The 19,330-nt window shown below is 49.0% G+C and overlaps 1 protein-coding gene and 1 long non-coding RNA gene across 5 annotated transcripts in view; one reads left to right on the forward strand and one right to left on the reverse strand.

The window, feature by feature from the left end:
- WNK2 (WNK lysine deficient protein kinase 2) overlaps positions 1-2,462 on the reverse strand; it is a 107,756-nt gene extending 105,294 nt beyond the window's left edge. The window contains 1 exon segment of the mRNA XM_050330249.1: positions 1,643-2,462. Within this exon segment, the coding sequence (XP_050186206.1) occupies positions 1,643-2,356 (714 nt within the window). The 5' untranslated portion in view covers positions 2,357-2,462.
- Positions 1-19,330, forward strand: part of LOC126647738 (uncharacterized) — an 853,551-nt gene that overhangs the window by 791,099 nt on the left and 43,122 nt on the right. Inside the window, exon 1 of one of the 4 annotated variants that reach the window (XR_007630667.1) lies at positions 13,763-13,800. The exons of the other annotated variants lie outside the window; for them this stretch is intronic. This is a non-coding gene — a long non-coding RNA (uncharacterized LOC126647738). Of the gene's footprint in view, positions 1-13,762; positions 13,801-19,330 lie in introns of those variants that run through there. 4 annotated transcript variants of the gene reach the window in all.

The raw sequence follows: 19,330 nt of genomic DNA on the forward strand, positions 1-19,330 counted from the left end.
GACTCTTCCCACGGTTAACCTGCCCTCTGACAGCATCCCAGTCACCACCCCTCATGGATTTCAGGCTGCTGAAGCAGAAGCCTCACACGCTCAGAATTCAGTTCCCAGCAAAGCCAGACAAAGCCCAGGCCTGCCCCAAGGCTCCCCTCCAGCAGTTCTCTTTTAAACCCCCTCGGCAGTCACTCATGCTCTCTCCTTTCCCCACAAACCCTGCAGTACCCCCATTCTGGGGGGGAGAGAAGGATTCGGCCCCTCTCACCAGCCCACCGTACCTTGCCCGGCTGATGAGTCTCCCATTCTGCATCCCTGTCTAATAAAAGCCGGGAATGCACAGTTATGAAGACCGAGAAGTGTTCCCCATAATTCTTATTAAGGGAGCGGTGCTGCAGTGAATTATGATTATGTTGTGTAATGAAATCATCAGGGAACGTGGCTGCACATCTATCCCCAGCTATCCTAGGCAGCCAGGAGTGATTTACAAACAGATTGGGCAAACATTAAAAAATAAACAAACAATCGTGAGCTCAGACTTATATCACCTTATTTCCATGCCACTCACAAATACTCTGGTAGACCATAAAGCTCAGTCACCCAAGTGGGAATTTAAAGATCCCAAATTATAACTATGATTTAAGCCTAGTTCCATCTAAATTACAAGGTAATTCAGGTTGAAAATAAATAAAAAAAAAATAAAGTCTGTCCTAGGTTTTCTCTTTGATAGGTCTCACTCAAATGGATGCCAATGAAAGTGAGGTAACAGACACTAAAAGCTTCGCAAGGAAAAAATTAAGCATTGTACTACGGTCATTTTTACAAAGGAAGAAGGATACAAAAATCACCAAGAACAGGGTAACAGCAAAAGGCAAAAACCAGCAACAGACACTATCTAAACCTTCATTCTCTTTAGATATCACAGGATGACTTTAAGTATTACTGGATGAAATTACTTCAATCTGAAGACCTAGAACTTTTATGTAAAAATATTCCTTTCTAAAGGTATTTGGACAGGTCTTGGACCTAACCAAAGCACTAGGCACACGACGCTTAAAAAAAGGCAAGTACTGGGGCCCTTTGGAAGGTTTGATTCACCAGAAGCTGCCAACACCGACAATTTCATGGCAGGGAACAGGGCAGGTCGGGCGGGGGAGGGGGGGGAGCAGGGGGAAAGCAGCTTCTCACCCTTTATGAAACCATAGTGCATTTATATTTGTAGCAAAAGGGAATTTTGCTCATGAAAACGCACTGACGGCCGTTGTCATTTTAATGCAGAGCTGCTGCCCCGCGAAGGGGCAGGGGCCGGGCCGGGCAGCCCCGCTCCCTTCGGCCCCTTCCCACGGCCGGGGCCGCCACGCGTGACCTTCGCTGCGCCAGGCCGGGTCCAGCGCGGCATCCTCGGCGGCAGCAGCGCCGGGCCGAGCGGGTTAAGCGTGGGAGGAGTGTACATAAGGTGGTGGATCCCGAGCCAATAGGGATATTGCGCTATAGTTAGACACTGGATCCTAAGCGATGGTGACCATAAAGGCTGCGTAGGGCTGAGCCGCTCTGGATGATACCGGCACGGTGCCCTTAGTTCCCGGCTTATAAGGCAGGGAAAAAATAAATAAATAAATAAATAAAGCACAGGAGGATCAGCTGGGCTTACCTGCAGTTCACACCACGCGACTTCCACCCATGTCTCCGTGTCCAGACCCTTATAGACCGTTTTGAAGGATCCCCGCCCGAGTTCAATATCAAACTTTAGGAACCTGCCATCCAGCGAGGTGGCAACGGCTTTCATATCAGCCTCTTCCTCGGGCTCCTCTTTCTTAGCCTTGCCCTGGTCCTTGGCAGCATCCTGCGCCTCTCTGCGCTCCGCATCCTTGCCGGGCTCCTTCTGCTCCTCGGCGCCCGCGGCGCTGCCCGGGGCCGGCGCTGCCCGCGGCTCCCCGGGGGGCTCGGCCTCCCGGCCCGCCGCCTCCGCCGCCCCCTGCCCCGCCTTTGCCCGCTCCGCGATTATCCTCCTGGTTTTGGGGAGCAGGATGATTCTCCGCTGGTGCTCCGCCTCGGGCAGGTCGAACGCGGGCTCCTCCTGGTCCGAGTCTACCACGCTCCGCCGCAGGAACCGCTGGTGGACCAGCTTCGGGTCCCTGGAGCCGGGGCCGCGGGGCGGCGGGGTGGGGGCTCCGGGGGCTCCCGGCACTGCAGCAGCGTCCGTGCCCGCGGCCGCCCCGCTCCCCCCGCCGCCGGGCCCATCCATGTTCACGCCGGTCTCCGCAGCCGGGGGAGCGCCGGGCTCGGCAGTCGCTGGAACCCCGCCACGGCCGCCGCCTCTGCCGCCCCGCCGAGGTGCCGCTCTGGCATCGCCCCCAGTTTCCATCCGGCCCGAGGTCTCAGCGCCCGCCGCCGCCCCGGCCCGGGGGAGTCACCGCCAGCCGCACCCGCACCGCCACCTGCGCGGGGGCGAGCGCAGCCCCGCGGCCCGGCCCGGCCCCCCCGGGCACGTCCCCCGGCCCCGGGGCTCCGACCAGCCGGGCCCCCGGGCCGGGCCGCGGCCGCGCTGTCCCCGGCAGGGGCGCGGCCGGGAGCGCCGGTGCCGCTGCGGGCTGAGGTGCGCGGCGGGGCCGCCTCACCTGCGGCGGGGCCGCGCACAAAGGCGCGGCGGGGCCGCTACTTACGCGCGGGGCCGGGGGCTGCGGCGCTCGGCGCCATGCGGGGAGGAGGGGCGGCTCCGCCGGGCGTGCGCTGCCCGCGCTGCGCGCCGGGGCAGCCGCTGCCGCTGCCGGTGCGGGGCTCCGCGGCTCGGCTCGGCCCGCCCCTGCGCCGCAGCCCGCCCCCGCCGCAGCGCCGGCCCGGCCGCGCCTCCCGCTCCGCGCCCCGCGGCTCGGCGCGCTCTGCCCGCGGGCGGCCCCGCCGCCGCTTTTGTCAATGGGGAGCGCTCCGGGCGGAGCTCATTTAAGGCACCGGCGGTCGGCGGCCGCCAATGAGGCTGCGGAGGGCGGGCGGCCCCCATCGTGTCCCCAGCCCCTCGGTCCGTCCGTCCCCCACCCCCGCCGCAGACAATGGGAGGGTCCCGCGCCCCGCCGCCGCCTCGCCCCGCGCTCCGCAGGTGCCCGCGCGGCCCTGAGAGCATCCCCGGAGAGCATCCCCCGAGGGCATCCCCCCGCGAGCATCGCCCCGAGAGCGTCCCCTCCAGAGCATCCCTCCCAGAGCATCCCCCGAGAGCGTCACACACACACACGCACACGCATCTCCCTCCGAGCATGGCCCCGAGAGCGTCCCCCCGCGAGGGTGCGGATGTGGGTGCGGGGCGCGGTCCATGGGGAACCAGATGCTCTTCCCACTCGGCACCTTTCAGCATCCCTCAAATGGAAAACACGACCAGGGCCCGACCGGCCACCACACAGCCCCTGTGCTACAGTGTCGCACTGAGACCCCCTTCCAGTGCCTAAAGGGGCTCCAAGAGAGCTGGAGAGGGACTTTGGACAAGAGCCTACAAGGACAGGTCAAGGAGGAATGGCCTTAAGCTGAAGGAGGGTAGATTTAGATTGGATAGTAGGAAGAAATTCTTCCCTTTGAGGGTGGGCAGGCCCTGGCACAGCTTGCCCAGAGTAGCTGTGGCTGCCCCATCCCTGGAAGTGTCCAAGGCCAGGTTGGACGGGGCTTGGAGCAACCTGGGCTAGTGGAAGGTGTCCCTGCCCATGGCAGGGGTTGGAATGAGATGAGCTTAAAGATCTCTTCCAGCCCAAACCGTCCTGTGATTCACCCCTAGGTGAGGTTGGAGATGTGGGACACGAGCTTTGCCAAAGGCTGCACCCGGTGACAGCTGTGACATTTCTGCTCTGTAAATTCACAAAAGGACTCTGGTCACCACTGCTGCAAAGCTGCTTTCTCAAGTATTAGGTTCATACAAACATACCATATGTTTTAGTAATTAAAATTTTAGTAAATAAAAAAGTATAAAAAGAGAAGGCTTACCAAGTAATTATTCCCTGAGATTTCTGAAGAAAAGGAAGCTGAGTGCCAGGCAACCATAATTCTTTTAATTAATTCATTTTTAGTTAAGAATTAAGGGTTTTTAAAAAAAAAAAAAACCTACACAAAAACCCCAAACAAACATTAAACATAAAAAAACCAAACAAAAAAACCCCCAAACTTTTAAAATAAGAAAACAGGTAGTTGTTGTCAATAGAAACTCTGGTGCTTTATTTTTATAAATCACAGTTGACTAATAATTCAGCATCATGGATGCATTTGATCTTTCAGTTGTTTGCTTTTTGAAGTGTTCATATATCAATGATATTTCAGGACTTGCAGTTGTGGCGTAAAACACAGATTTGTGTGATGTATACAAACCCAGAAATCCCAAACATTTGTCCTGTAAGCTGGGCTTTGCTCCTCTCCACAGACAGAGGCTTTGCACACAGAGAGCCCTCTGCAGTTATCAGGAGAAAAGCAGGGAAGGTGAAGAGCTCTGACACCTTCTCCCTCTTATTACATAAATTGACCTAGAACTCTCTTCCCAGCCAGGGAAATTCCCACCACCATGTACAAAAAAGGACAAGATTCAGGCTAATGAGAGGGCTAAAAGTAGCTGGCAGTGTTTCACTCTGCAGCTGGACAGGAGAAACGGGGAATATTCTAGGGCTGACCAAATACCAACCCCAAAACCCACAATCAAGAAAAATATGGGGGGTAGGGGGAAAAGAGATTGGATTCCCCCATCTGCCTGTCAAGGCCAGACCTTCTCAGTGGAAAACAGGGATCTGCACACTCTCAGGTAAGGGGAGTATCCCAAACCACCCTCAGGAGGACACACAAGCACTGCCAGGTTGCAGTGGTGTCCCCTGACCCGTTCCCAGGGTTCTGCAACAAAAACAAGACCTGTTCTCACACCAGTTTCCTCACAGCTGAGCTTTCCCCGGTGTTTGTTGTGCTGTCTGGTGCCAGATGGTGCCCGGAGCTCTTCCCGTGTCCATTTGTCTACTGAAAAATTAGCACAATTTGCGTGTCACAAACTTAATCATGATCCACTATCAAGTGCTCTGAGTCTGTTACATGGAGGATCTTTTGTACTGAAATGGAAAGAAGAAACACCAGAGCAAGCTGGAAGCACCTTCACCCTGAGAGCTCACTGGTGTGCAGATGGCATTGGAAATTATAGCACATCTCAACTAACAGGTAGTGAAGGTGCTGCCTCAGACTGTGACCTTAACCAAGCCTTTGACTTGGAGAACTGCTCTTTGCAGGTATGAAAGCCAAGCTGCTCATCCCCTGGGTGAAATTCCCTCTCCATGCAGGAGGCTGAGTGAGCCACACGTTGTCCCAGAGCACAGATGGGCATTTCCACTTGACAAGCAGATTAACACTGGTCTGTGTGTGACTCCACTCACTGCTGGCAGGAACAATCAGCAACTCACCAACACAGAGCAGGACAGCTTGTCCCAGTCAATAGCTACTGTTAGTTTTAAAAGGGAGAAAAATAACCATTTTCCCTCAGTAGCAGCCATTATTCTCTTCCCAAATTTGTTAGTTGTGAGTGAGGAAGTTCAGTCCAGTTCGACCAGCTTGACTTTCAGGTTCTCCGATACTGAGAAATTTTTATTTGTTTAAAATAAATGTTTGCAGGGGACTGTGAAAACATTTGTATTGGCCTCCACTTTTCTATTGACTTGCTTATTTATATAATTTACAGCTTGACTGAAAACAGGTCAAATACCTATGGAGAGCTAATTTCAGCTGCACCCAGGGTGTGCTCTTACACCTGCACGTGCTACTGACCCTAATGTAGTGTTATACAGTAATTGTGTTTTCTTTAAAAGAACAACAACAACCATTTAAAAACCCAGTTTCCCAATGTGTTCTCCACTAGGTCACCTGTGTTCTGTGCTAGCTGTTAGTTTATAGACACAATACAGATACAATAGTTCAAGTAACACAGAATCACAGATTCCTAGAAGGATTCAAAGTCATCTCATTCTAGACCTGCCATGGGCAGGGACACCTTCCACCGGCCCAGGTTGTTCCAAGCCCCATCCAACACTTGGACACTGCCAGGGATGGGGCAGCCACAGCTTCTCTGGGCAACCCATGCCAGGGCCTCACCTCCTTCATAGTAAAGAACTTCTTCCTAAGTATCAGTTGATCTCAAATTAACGTTTGGACTTGATGTTAAAAGCCTTTTCCAACGTTAACGATTCAGATTCTATGATTCTAAGTCACCGAGTTAATACAAACTTCTCTCAAAGGCGTCAGAAAAGCATCTCTGTGTGTCCAAACGACAGATGCTGTTGGCAAAGTCACCTGGCAGGTGCAGGGAGCGAGGCAGAGAGGGCTGGGAAGGTGTGCATCACCTCCCCCTGGGAGGGGCTGAGCTCCATTCATCTGTGTTTGCCCTCCAGTATGACACCGGTACAACACGTTGTTCTGACGTGCATGGCGAGCTTAGACTGAAAAAACGTTCCGTGTTTTTAATTCCTGCAGATTTTAATGGGCACAACGACACGCCACCACATTACCTCTCAGGTTCCTTAAATAAACAAGCTTAATGATGCTGCACAGCAGTTAATGGGCAGTGGTGTCTTCATTGCTGTATGGATTTATGAGGTGTGCTCGCTGCTCCCCGGCCCAGGAGCCAGCTGTGCCCAGGGATCTGTGCTCAGGCCTCCCTGAAGGGCACCTGAGTCAGCAAAATGACACTTATTTTACAATTCCATGCAATTTTCATGGAGCACCATCTCTCCACGCTGCCTCATGAAGGTGAGGTTTATTTTTTCAGACAGGCAGGCTGTCACCTTTCCCACCCCAAACCTGAGCGAGGATGAATAGTTGTTTTAAAATTACTGCCTAATTCCAAAGTTTGTATTGAATTATTTATCTGCTTTTATTTGCCAGGAAATGATGGCTTTGAGCCTGCCATAAACCCAAATGAATGACCCAATTAATTTCCCAGTGCTCCTGCACGGCCACGGGGATTGCAAGAGTTCAAACAGCACGTTGGGTTTTCTGAAAACCTCTCCCCTTTTTGTGCCGTTTCCTGCTACGATCCCTGAGGTACCTTTATAATGAAAACAAAATAGATGGAAAGAGCAACGCAAGGATTAGATCAAAACAAGGAACAGAGCAAAATAGACCAAATCAAGGAGTTGAATGTGACACTTCATAGCACAGTTAGGACTTTCCAAAAAGGTAATGTTGAAGTTGAGCAAGTGAATAGCCTTTACTATTTATTTTTAGCATGACGCCGTATTTTATCAAAGAGCCCATCTAACACATTGTGTTGCAAAATAGGCCAATTTAAGACATAATGACAGTGCCATTATTCCTCCTGACATAAAAGATGGGGCATAAGTTCTTCTAAGTTTAATAAGAACATCTGCTGATCTCGTCTCCACGCAACGCTGCTCGTTCCTCGGAGCTCTTTGATCCCGGCTTTTCTATGAACCGAAGGAGTGGTGAGAGCACAAAACTCCAGCACGGAACCCTCCCTTGGTGCCAGGGGCGTTTAGTGACTGGGCTCGTGTCATCAACGAGTCAGAACCGGCGCTGGGGTATGAGATTTCTGTTTGCCTGACTGGTTCCAGCGGCTCTGAACTCGGAGGAACAGTCGAAAGTCACAAATACCTGAAGTAAAAACAATATTTACAAGGGTAAACCACATGAGTGAGTACTATAGAGACTGTGTCACTCACAAACAAAAGACCTGAGGAGTCAACGCCTGTGCTCCAAACAGCCATCCTCAGGTCTTTTGTTTGTGTGTGACACCTTCCCGTCCAGCATAATGACACTTCATTTTGAAGTGCTCTTGGGTAATCAGCGCTCACCACGGGCTTCCCGAGGGGTGTCACCACACGGACACACCGAGCTCCAAGCTCTGTTTTGGGGGTCACAAGAAGGACAAGGAAATATTCGCAGTCCCAAGGTGACTGAGGTGCCGAGCACTTGGCCTTTCAGTCCTGGCTGCCCTGCTGGAATGCTCAGGGATCACTGGAAAACAGGCAAAACAGTCAGGATAAAGAGGTGCATCGATTGAATCAGTGCAGGACATGGGGTGTGGGCTGTGCAGAAGGGGTGGCCTCGTGCCATCACGTACAGTTGTATGTAATTGCTCAGTATAATCTTGCTCTTCTCTCTGCCTGCTCCCCTGCAAACATCTGAAAGCCATGGAATCACTCAGGTTGGAAAAGCCCTCTAAATTCACTGAGTCCAAACACTAAACCAGCACTGTTGTGTTCACCACTAAACCACGTCCTCAAGTGCCACATCTACACACCTGTTAAATCCCTCCAGGGATGGTGACTCCACCACTGCCCTGGGCAGTCTGTGCCAGAGCTGGACAGCTTTTTTGGGGAAGAAATTTTCCCTAATATCCAATCCAAACCTCTCCTGGGCAACTTGAGGCTGTTTCCTCTTGTCCTGGTCACTTGTTACTTTGGAGAAGAGACCAAACCCCACCTGGCTACACCTTCCTTTCATGTAGTTTTTTCTGAGAGCAAAAAGGTCACACTTGAGCCTCATTTTCTGCAGGCTAAATCACTTTAAGCTGCATCATCCTTTTGGGCAGAATTACATGTGTGGCTTTTTTTCTTCTAATAAGTATTAGTGGAGAGACAGTGGACACCAGCCACTGGTGCATGTGTGTTTCAGAGGGTCACAGCCAGTTCTGAATTGCTTTTAGAGCTCCTAACAGAACTTGGCTCTTACTCTTATGCCTTGTAAAATGATGCTCCAGAGGAATGTTGATACCAGTTCTCAGTTTTTGAAGAATACGTGTGGCACACTGCTATGTCAAAAAATTCCTTCTCATCTGTCAGTCCAACACAACAAAAGAGACATTGAGCAACACCACGGTGTAAAGAAGCTGCAATTACTGTTTCCAGTTCCCAAGAGGAAGCCAGAAAATCCACTGAAGATACCTCAGACTGCATACAATAGATCCCAGGACTGAATTCTCTCTTCTTTTTCCTGCTCTTGCCTGATGACAGCAAAAGGCTGCACATGAAACCTTGATCTCTCAAGACTCTGCTCTTGAGTGGCATCCTGCATGAGAAAGGGCTTAGGAGGAGCTGTTGAGACCTCTGAGTTACAACATGCCTACAACAATAAAAGCAACAATAGAAGATCTCACTTTGGGTACCAAACACCAAGGTCTGGAGTTCAGGTTCAGGTGTTAAAATTGAGAACCCCCAAACCACCAGATAGCACTGCTTGGACGGTATTATTTGTCTGGTGGTTCAGAATAAGGAAAGTATTAGGCAAACATACAGAATTAGGACTCAGTAAGATTTGTAGAGCAACTAATTTATATTTAATAACAGATAGTTTAGATAATACCAGAGCCAAATCACTGTAATATCCTGAATTTCCAGGTAGGCTCTAAGCACAAGGGTTTTGTCTGAGCACATAATCAGCCAAGGTCCCAGTTCTGGTTTAATTGAACTGACTGGCCATTGATTTAAATGAAGGCAGGAATGGTGTGCAATGTAGTAATTTCCCTGTTTAACTATGGATCATTGTCCCTGTCCTTGTTGAGTAAAAACATGCTTTCAAACAAACATGAGCTCTCCCACCCAGGTACATCTACACATTCCCCAAATTCTGCCAGGGAAAATGAAACTATTCTAAATCTGAAAAATGAACCCAATGTGACATAACTCTATCCATCCTATATGTCATAAATTCCAAGATCCTAAGCCCATATTTTTACCTGTTCTTTGAAATTAAACCACTAAGTATTTTACTGATTTCAAGAGAAGGGATGATCACCAAAGTCATTACCAGCTGGGCACCAGCATCTCCTTCATTCAGAACTTAGGGTTCAGAACCCTTTTGGGGTTTACTTCCTTGGTGGGGTTTGGCCCATTTTCAAGACCCAGGGACAACTGATTGTGTAATCAAAGAGGAAGTTTGCAGAATGATGTATGTGATAGCCAAAATCACTAAGCTCCACCAAGTGGCACATGAGAGAAGGTGTTGCCTTCAGAGTGGTTTCAGAGGTTACTGATCTCCCTTTATTCTGCCATAATTAAGTGTGTATCTACTTACATTCTCCTGCTTATACAGGTGGCAGAGGAGTAGGGCATTGAGGGAAAGACTCCCTGCAGTGTAATTATTATCCACATAGCATTCATCCTGAGATCCTGCAGCACAGATCCACTCATCCATCCCACTGGTTAGCATGGAATCACAGCATATCCTCAGCTGGAAGGGACCCACAAGGATCACCGAGTCCCACCCCATGTGTGTCTGTACTTTGAGCTGCAGATACATCATGTCCCTTAAGAGATACATCATTAGATAAATATTTTTAAGAAATATATGAATGGAAAAATGTGAACAGTTCCTTGTTAATAGAGTGCATGTTTGGCCACTTACCTATACTGCCAAATATTTCAATGATCTTCTCACTTTGGAACCAGGTACAAAGAACATCTCCATGTTACAGGTACTTCTGGCAAACATGTAGCAAATGTTTTCCCTGCAATGTTGCTACATTAGATTTCATACAAATAGACCAGGAAATTCTAAATGACCTGCTATCAGTGCCAGCATGGTGGTATACAATTTTGCAAGCTCTTTGCAGATTCTTTTTCTTATGAGGTGAGTTGTGCAGGCATAACCCCCTGCAGAACAAGGGTCTCTATGGCCATACACAGCTGGTTCACAAACATCTGGTGTGGCTCATTTCTGTTCTGGGCAGGACACACATGGGCAAAGCAGCACCAAACCCGATGGTGGCTCCTGCTCTGAGGTGTTTCCAGAGGTTAAAGTAACCCATATCCCTTTTTGGAAACACCAGGAGGGGTATATGGCAGGCAAAAGGAACTCACAAAGGCAGCAAGTGCTGACAGTCTTGATCCCCAAGGCAGGACCACCTTCAGAAGCCCTGCCCCATCCCACAGGTTCAGGTTGCCATTTCCACTCTAGTTTCACTAGCCAGGTCTTTATTTCTGATTAGGTAAAGTCCAAAAACATGCCTGCTTTTCCCAGCTGTGTCAGCTGATGTGATAAAGGCCATCATTTTCACCCAGGAAAAAACCCCGACAATCTTCATTGCACAGAACTCTAAGGACGTCACTTTTAGGTTCATTTAACACATTTAATCTCAGCTCCAGCAGGGTGATTTCCCCTCTCAGTGAATCATTCAGAATTGCAGTGCACCCCCAGAGCAGAGACAGAGGCTGAACATGCTATGGGAAAGGTCCCAACACCCAACAGTGGAAGTCCATTACAGCTATTCAGAAAATTCCTACCAGTAGTGGGTTTTTTGGGGGGGAGGGTCTTTTGCCCTTTGTTTATTTGGAAGGAGACCATTACATGTCTTATAACATGTTTTAAATTCTGAATTTAGCACAGGAAATAAGTCAGTTGTGCCCAGGGCACAGAAGGAGACACCAAACTGGCAGAATAAAAGCAGCAACTGCTGCACAATTCCCTGACTGAACTGACACGATGGAGGGTGGGGCAGCAGCCAGAGCGAGGTGCTCAAGCTGCCACTGCAACCACCAGGCATCCCAGGGCTGGTGATCAGATCAGCCTGGGAATGTTAGGATGGCAGTACCTCGAGCCAGGGAGGGAGGGAAGGAAAAGTTGAGAGAAACCCCCCCCCTCAACAAAACAGCCCCCAGCAAAGGAAAAAGTGTGAACAAAATACACACAAGAAAAATAGGTAAGATCATCTTACAGCATTAGGATTAGGATCTACCACAACCAGATTTCCACGTCTCGTTGGATCAGGGAAGCCCTTAAGTAGCTCTACTCCTTCCTCTAGATTTCTCTGCTCAGGAAGGAGGTCTTTGCCATCAGCAAATGTGTTGGAAAGATGTTAGAAGGGATATTTGATGCTTTTTAAAGGAGTGTCTATGACCTCTTGAGACTTTCTGTATGGAATGGGAACACTGAAAGGCAGAAAACCCTTGGGTGGCAATGGGATAACCAGGAGGAACTGGATTCCCTCCTCCCCAGACACTTGTTGAATCTTGCCACAAGTCAAAGTTATCTCCTGGGTTGGGACAACTAAACTTCTTGAGGACACATTTCAATTCTTATTACATATAACATCTTACCAAACAAAACATGGCCATTGAGGCATGGGGCTGAGTCAGAGGAGGTTTAAATTGAGTATTAGGAAAAGGTTCTTCCCCCAGAGGGTGCATCAGGCTCCCCAGGGCAGTGGTCACGGCCTCAAGCCTGACAGATTTCAGGACACTGCTCTTAGGGACAGGGTGGGGTTGTTGGGGTGTCCTGTGCAGGGCCAAGGGTTGGACTGGATGATCCCTGGGGGTCCCTTCCAGCTCAGCACATTCCATGGCTCTATGGTTCGATGTTCTATCAGTGTTCTACTACTCAGACCACAGTGGCTAAAGCTCAGTTAAACTCTGCAAGCTCTCTAAAAATCATGTTAGATTTTAATCTTGGCCCAAGATAATTCAAGGTATTTTTCTCGCTCTCACATATTACCTGTCTCAGTAACGTCAGGACTGACGTTAAAAGAGCTTCCCTAGCACAGAGGAGAAGCTATTGCTGTGTTCTCAGGGTTTAAAGATGAATGTCTTTTAATATAAAAGTTTCCTAGCAACATGTGTTCTCAGCCCAGAACGTATTCCAGAGGCAGAGATGCTTTCAGTATTGCCTCGATCCCTCTGCCTGAACCCTGTGCTCTGCTGCCATCCCTGCCTTCACAACCCACAGCATTCCAGAACAGCAGCCTCCTTTTTCCCAGGTTCAGCTTCTCACCGTCTCCCACTTTGATCTTACACACAAAAACGTGTACCCACCCTTGTCTAGCGACGTGGATCTGCTGCCTTTCTCCAGCTCTGCACAGGCATCTCCTGTCTCCTCACTGAGCACCTCAGTCTCCTGAGGATTTGTGGCTCTCACGTTGCTCAGACTGCACACACTCCAAACTGGGCAGCTGTTCTACCTGTCTGCAGAGCTGTGGGGAATAAGGATGGCCCTGGACCAGAGCCAGCAGGGAAAGGGAAGGATTGGGAAGGGGAAGGGAAGGGAAAAAGATAATTTCACGTAATTTCTCAGGGTACAATTTTCTTGTGACCATGAAATGACAGAAAAATAGGTCATGGCCAAGGATGAGCCAAAAAGAAAGAGATACTGGCTGATTTTCACTCTTTGTCCACACTGGTACACAGCAGGAACATGTAACATAGTCATGTGTTGTGTGACAGTGTGTCTTTACATGTTATCCTGCAGCTACTTTGAAACCTTGTGCCAGCTCACTAAGTCTTGGGGGAAAATCCTTTGGACTGTGGGTGTGGAGACTCAGGTCTGTGACAAATGGTTCTTCCATCCCAGGAGCAGATCCTGGCTGGATAACCACCCTCTCCATCCCAGGACATCCCCTCTCCTGATGGGGGCTCTCCAAGTGCTGACAGAAACACCAGGGGAGGGCACAGGTGGGGAGATGGGATGCTGGTGAATTAGTGAAGGCTGAGAGGACAAAAAACCCCATCCCTGACTACTTCTTTCACAAATCAGGCCCAAATTCCAGGATTGTAAAGTGCAGACAGACAACTGTCTCCCTGGCAACCCCAAAAAAATACTAGAGAGAACAGTAGCGTGTACTGATCCTCCCCTGTGAGCAGGGAATGCACAAAAGGCACGTTTAGGGATCAAACAGGGAAACTATCCAGCCTCAGATGGAGGGGACAGTTCCTCCCTCACATCAAGGTGCAGACAGTCCTCAGCAGCTGGAGGGTGGGTGTCATAGAATTGTGGAATCACAGACTGGTTTGGATGGGAAGGGACATTAAAGCCCAGCTCATTCCACCCCCCTGCCATGGGCAGGGACACCTTCCACCAGCCCAGGTTGCTCCAAGCTTTGTCCAGCCTGGCCTTGGACACTTCCAGGGATGGGGCAGCCACAGCTTCTCTGGGCAACCTGTGCCAGGGCCTTCCCACTGAGCTGTCTGAAGCTTGAGGTGGGTCCAGCCCCCACTGGCTTTCAGGGTTCCCAGGAACACTTGAGGAATTGGGGCATTAAGAACTGTACAATGTGCAGAAGCCAAACAATCCAGATCCCAAAGGGATATTAGCTTGCTCTAAGCACTCGATTGGTCTCAGAGGAATAGGAGGGCAGTGGGATTTGGGACAGTTCTTTGTCAAGCCAGGATTTTCCAGCAGTTGCTTATGTGGGAAGAAATATCAGAAAATTGTGCAATTCCCTCTTTGCTTGTGTTTAAATTGATTTATTAGCTATAAGAAATCCAAAACCAGAAGCCTACCAGGAACCAGGGTGGTAGTGAACACTCTACAGAGCAGCATCCTGGAGCAATATCTGAGCTCTTTTGTGATCTCTTTCCTCACTTACTGACTATAAAATCATAGTGCTGAAGTGCAGACTCAAGGATATGCAGAAGCAGCTGAGATATCACACTGTTGGTGGTTTTGTGATGCAGCATTTGCTTTAATGCCTCCCTCATCAGCAGACCTGAGCTAGAGATGCTTCAAAGAAATTACTCTCAATCTCCTCTGTTCTTGCATTGGTAAATTCCTCTGTAGTGTCACAGCACGCACCTCAATTCCTGTGTTTCTCAGAACCACAGTGGCCCATTCCATTAAAAGAAGGTGCCCCAGAGCAGCTGTGCCAGCTCTGGACCCTGAGAGGTGCCAAAGGGAACACAGAGCCAGGAGTTAATGACTGGCACACAGAACTCTCTCCCAGGGGCTGGACAGGCTTTGGAGTTGCCTTAGGGCAGGTAGGAAAACTTCTTTGGGTTTGTCTACTACCCAGGTGGTTCTGATGCTAGAGGAGCTATAAACCAGGTGGAATATTCTCTGTACATCACACTGCTCTCACCAGCAGCCACTGCACCATCCTCATTTGTGTACTGTGGTATCTCATGGCTGAGGGGCCAAAATTGCCCAGAACAATTCTAACACAGACAGTTCCTTGCAAGAGGAACCACTACCCCATCCCAGCTGCTTTGAGAATTCCTGCATCTGCATCAGGGAGTCCTTCCATGGGCTAGCAAGGACACCAGTCCCTTTTCTCTGATTGGGGCAAATGTGAAGCAGAAATAGCTTTAGAGAAAGGGTCCTCCTTGGGCAGCAGGGCTGGTGGAGGAGAGAAAGGCTCTTCATTTCCCTTTGGCCCCAGAAATCAGCCTTCAGCCACCTCCATTTGGGAGCCAGTGCCTTCTGTGCACAAATTCCTTGATGTTGAATGTTACCAATCCAGCAACATTCTCACAAGAGACAGATTTGGACTTGGCAAAGAGGAGGCATAACTGGGATTCCTCTGCTGAATGTCAGGGGTGTCTCACCCTCTCCCTTCCTCTCCCAGGGGACTGGGCTGCAAACAGACTCCTGGGGAGTCTGTATTTTCCTTGTTTCTGTTAATTCTGGGATAAAAGGAATATTTATGGTTCTTGCTATGGGGGGAAAATATTCAGATAACCTTTACAGTGTTAATTGCAGCACACACAACCCAAGCTTAAGCCATATGTTTTCATTTGGCTCACAGAGCACAATTTTCACGCTCTCCTCTCTCCTTATCAGCTTCTACATCTGATGTACTTTATTTATAGACATCTGCCTTTCCTCATGCAGTAGCTCTGGCCCAAACCAGGCTCCTGCCCTGCTGTCCTCCACTTATCAGTCATTGTGGCACCTGTCTATCATCCCTCTTCTCTTGCCAGCGATCCTCAAAGACAACCCCAAAGCAGCTGCTACTAAATGCATTTATTTTTGCCTTGAAAGCAAACACTACCCAGAGAGGTGTGTGGTCTAAACACTGTGCCTGGGGCAATGTGCTGCTCTAGGGCACCCTTTCACCTGTGCCATGAGGGGGTCTGTGAGTTGTTTGGGATGCTGTGAGCCATGGTGTTAAATAATTTGGGGAAAGCAAATCTGAAAGCCATTATTTCTAAATGAAAAAAAATCTCCATGCGAGGCACTTTTTTAAGCAGGTTTTGCAGCAAGCCAAGAGGTGTGACAGGAGTGGCTGGAACCAGTTAATGCCAACTGTCTCCACAAACTCCAGATAAACCAGTGCAGGTATTTTATGTGGTGAGATGAAGATGGTAAGAAATTGCTAAAAACATGCATAAAACCAGGAGATAATGAATTTGTCATGGTTAATTTAGTTCCACCATGCCATGGCCATGTTTTTGAAACCCAGTTGACTTTCTGACTTTCTTCAGTCTATCAACTGGGGACAATTCGAATCACATTCTTCACAGAGCCCCCCAGAAGGAAAAGTCTTTTTTTCCTAAAATACAGACCTGTCATTTTCATCCTGGACTCGGGCACTCTGATATTAAAATGACAAGCATCTTATCTAGATTCTATTTCCACATGCAATTTTCACCCAGCAAGAAGCCTTCGGGCTTTAGATTAGATGAGACAGCAGCACGATTGGAAATACAGGAGGATATAATCCCTGTCATTCTGATGGCAGATTTCCCCCTCCAAGCTCAGAGCCCCTCTTTGAGCACTGCTTCCCATGCCCTCTGTGCGTGATATTGCAAAGCCAACCAGCAGCACGGGTCTCTCCTCTCCCATCCTCGTGCTGTGTAGTAATTTCCCTCATGACAGACAACACACCCAAAGAATTAAGCAGTGGAAGACCGTGCTTTTAATCCCAGCCTGTGATCCTGTGGGCTCACACACAGCCTTCATGAGGACACAAAGCCTGCAGTTGAGCCAATCTAATCTTCTCCCCAAGCACGGACCTGAGAAGGTACAATGTGCACCCACACATGGGGAGGAATTAGAGACTAAACCTGGGTCAGGCAGCTCTTGGTAAAGGGGCATTTTCTCCCTTTGGCCAAAGTTCACATCTCTCCTCTGTTTGTTACTTTGCAGATGGTTTGGTTTGGAGCACAAGTCATATAAGCAGTGGCTGAGGGAGCTGGGGGGACTCAGCCTGGAGAAAAGGAGGCTCAAGGGGGTACCTTCTCGCTCTCTGGAACTCCCTGACAGGAAGGTGGAGCAAGAGGGGTTATTGGTGTGTTCTCCCAGGTGAAAAGCAATAGAACAAGAGGAAACAGCCTCAAGATGCACCAGGGGAGGTTCAGGCTGGGTGTTAGGAAAAAAATATTCACTGAAAGAGTGTTTAAGCATTGGCACAGGCTGCCCAGTGCAGTGGTGCAGTCACCATCCCAGGAAGTGACCAAAAAAAGAGCAGACTGGCACTTCATGATATGTTTTAGTGGCCATGGTGGGATTGGGTTGAAGGTTTGATGATCTTGGAAGTATTTTCCAACTGATCCTATGATTCTTTAAAACTATGAGGGTTACAGCTTCTCTCCTGTGGACAGATGCTGAACAAGCAAATGGAAAACACAGCCCAGGAGTGCTGCCCTTCACATCTTACCAAAGACACAGAGAGAGGAAAAAAAAGAATCCTATTGTACACTAAGCTCATATTCCTTTTCTGCTTCTTTAAGTGTGCAAGTCTCATGGAATCACAGAATGGTTTGGGTTGGAAGGGACCTTAAAGACCAAGTCAGTCCAACCCCCAGTCATGGGCAGGGACAACTTCCACTAGCCCATGTTGCTTCAAGCCTTCCTTCCTATTTGATACTGTTCTCATGTTATAAAATAGCTGTGCTGAAAATCCAAGTGTACATTTCTGATCTCTGTTTTGCTGTCCAGGGATATAAATTTAATCTTAATTTTCTGATCCTGTTGTTTTGGGGGGGTTGGGGTGGTTTTGTTTGCATATTCTTGTTCTTTCTTAGCTCCACATTTTTAAGGCTTCATTTCTTATTATTTGTGATGAACTTGAGGAGGAAAACCCCACTAAGGCCCCACTAACAACTGTACTTGTAATTCTCATTTTCTTTACGATTTTACACGATCGTGTCAATGTTGTTGGAACAGCCCTTTGGTGCTGCTCCTGCTCTCTGCAAATGAATGAGATGATGGCAAAACATGCAGAAACTTCAGTGGGAATAGAGCTGAGGACTACCATTGTGATGAGACTGCTCTACATCCTACACTTCACAAATCCACTGGGCTGTGGCTGTTTGAGGAACCATTTTGCTCATTCCAGCAGTCTATATTGTCATTAATAGTCAGTGCAGTTATTCCTTCCCCATGGGGCTGGAAAACTGTAAATAACAAAAAGAGTAAGAATAGGCAGCAGTCAAGCAACAGAGTATTAAAAAGGTCATATGGAGTGCACAGCACCAAAATGGAATGGCTGTATCAGAGGGTGGAATTCCAACAATAGCCTCCCAATTTAAAGGTAATACCAGCATGGAAAACTAGCTCAGAGTGTGAATTTGGAAATTAGAGCAATTTAAAAGACAGGGTTTTTCCAACACACTAATTCCTTTTCTGGATGTCAGCTAAATTCTGTGAGCATTGTCGTCCTTTCCCTGGAGGTTGCAGTGATGCTGTGCTAAATGAGAACGAAGCACAATGAAGGAAAGCCTCTGTTGTTCCCTTCTGACCCTCCACTTCCATCTCCCATGAAATGTGCTTCCCTTTAGTGGTTGACACCCAGGCTCTGTGGGGTAAATTCTGTGCATCCTCCCCAAACACGAAAACACACCCAGCTCCCCACTGGGAGGGAATCAATCCCTACTAATCACGGGTGCAACCCCGGGGAAAAGTGGAAGAGGGAGATGTATAATTGCATATTGGATGAGAGATCAATGGCTCATGAGCCCATCACCCTGGGAGAGGCAGAGCAAGCTGCTGAGTCATCGATTATTTCAAATGATGCTCGTAGTGTCTGCTGTCCCCGAACACCGGAGGGGCTCCAGGCATTTAAGGCAAAACTCAAATGATTTCTTCCATCACCCTCCTGAAAAGGATGCTAGTTTTCAAAGGCTTCAAAATCCCTACTATTTCCATAACTGTGAGAATTTGTTTACTTCTAGGATTTTCATCTGAAAAACTATATATAACCTTTCAGGGCTTCTGTCAGAACACCAGAGATGGGGAGAAATCTGTGTTGCTACTGGAGACCAAAGTGAGGAAGGGATAATGGTTTCTGGCAGCACGAGCTGACAGTGCACAGAGTCCTCAGCTGGAACAATGGGCATCACCTGAACACCACCCTTTAGCTGGTATCAGACAGGGAAATTTGAATTAGACTGGGAAAAGAAGTGTGTGGCTTTCACAATTAAATGGCCGAGCCGTGGGTTGTCGTGGTTCAGGGAACTGTGAGCACATCACTGGGAATGAATGAGGAGCTGGTGTGTCTCAGTGCACACTGAAAAGGTTAATCTGTAATTTTCATTACATTGGTAATGAGAGGGTGTGAGGGTGGGCAGGCCCTGGCACAGGCTGCCCAAAGAAGCTGTGGCTGCCCCATCCCTGGGAGTGTCCTAGGCCAGGTTGGATGGGGTTTGGGGAGACCTGGGATAGTGGGAGCTGTCCC

Source organism: Myiozetetes cayanensis, unplaced genomic scaffold, assembly GCF_022539395.1.
Source record: "Myiozetetes cayanensis isolate MyiCay16 unplaced genomic scaffold, myiCay2020 scf40, whole genome shotgun sequence".
Taxonomy (NCBI): Eukaryota; Metazoa; Chordata; class Aves; order Passeriformes; family Tyrannidae; genus Myiozetetes; species Myiozetetes cayanensis.